The sequence below is a fragment of the Sinocyclocheilus grahami genome, unplaced genomic scaffold (assembly GCF_001515645.1).
Source record: "Sinocyclocheilus grahami isolate Dianchi unplaced genomic scaffold, SAMN03320097.WGS_v1.1 scaffold4133.1, whole genome shotgun sequence".
Classification (NCBI taxonomy): Eukaryota; Metazoa; Chordata; class Actinopteri; order Cypriniformes; family Cyprinidae; genus Sinocyclocheilus; species Sinocyclocheilus grahami.
The window spans coordinates 15,522-16,022 of record NW_015509129.1 but is presented as its reverse complement, the minus strand read 5'-3'; the positions used below and the strand labels follow the sequence as shown (position 1 = coordinate 16,022).

Genomic DNA, 501 nt, shown 5'->3' with positions numbered 1-501 from the left:
AAATGTTTTGTTCAAGTGACCCACTTCATCATCGACTTCCTCCTCCTCTTCATCTTCGCTGCTCTCCTCTCGCTCAGGGTGCCACGTTCCTTCATCTGAGTCCTCACTGCTTTGAGCAATCAGCTCTGGCTCTGCTATCTGCCTGTGTCTCGCAAGCCTGTGAAAGACACAATAGCGCATTGCACATTAACACCACCAGATCCCTTGTACAACAGTACTATATTTGTAAAAATGGTATTGCACAGATCGATAGGCTTTACCTTTCTTCAACATCTTCGGTCTCTCGATTCAGGAGACGTCGAAGACGAGGATCAGATTTTTCCTCCACTTCAATTTCCATCTCTGGTTCAGCCTCTTTACCCTTCTTCACAAACTGGAAATCCTCCTCCTCTTCATCGGAGGACTCCATCGGGGCATAGTCTGGACGCTTACCCGACACATATCGCTTCACCTTCACTTTCTCCATAGAAATTTCACCTGAAGTTAAATAAAAACAAAACA

The 501-nt window shown here is 45.5% G+C and overlaps 1 protein-coding gene across 1 annotated transcript in view; it reads right to left on the bottom strand.

Annotated features, from left to right (window-relative positions):
- LOC107576671 (microfibrillar-associated protein 1-like) overlaps window positions 1-481 on the bottom strand; it is a gene marked incomplete at its 5' end in the record, with an annotated part of 689 nt that extends 208 nt beyond the window's left edge. The window contains 2 exons of the mRNA XM_016262813.1: window positions 25-157; window positions 261-481. Coding sequence (XP_016118299.1) covers window positions 25-157; window positions 261-481 — 354 coding nt within the window. The remainder of the gene's footprint in view (window positions 1-24; window positions 158-260) is intronic.
- Between the last annotated feature and the right edge of the window lie 20 nt (window positions 482-501).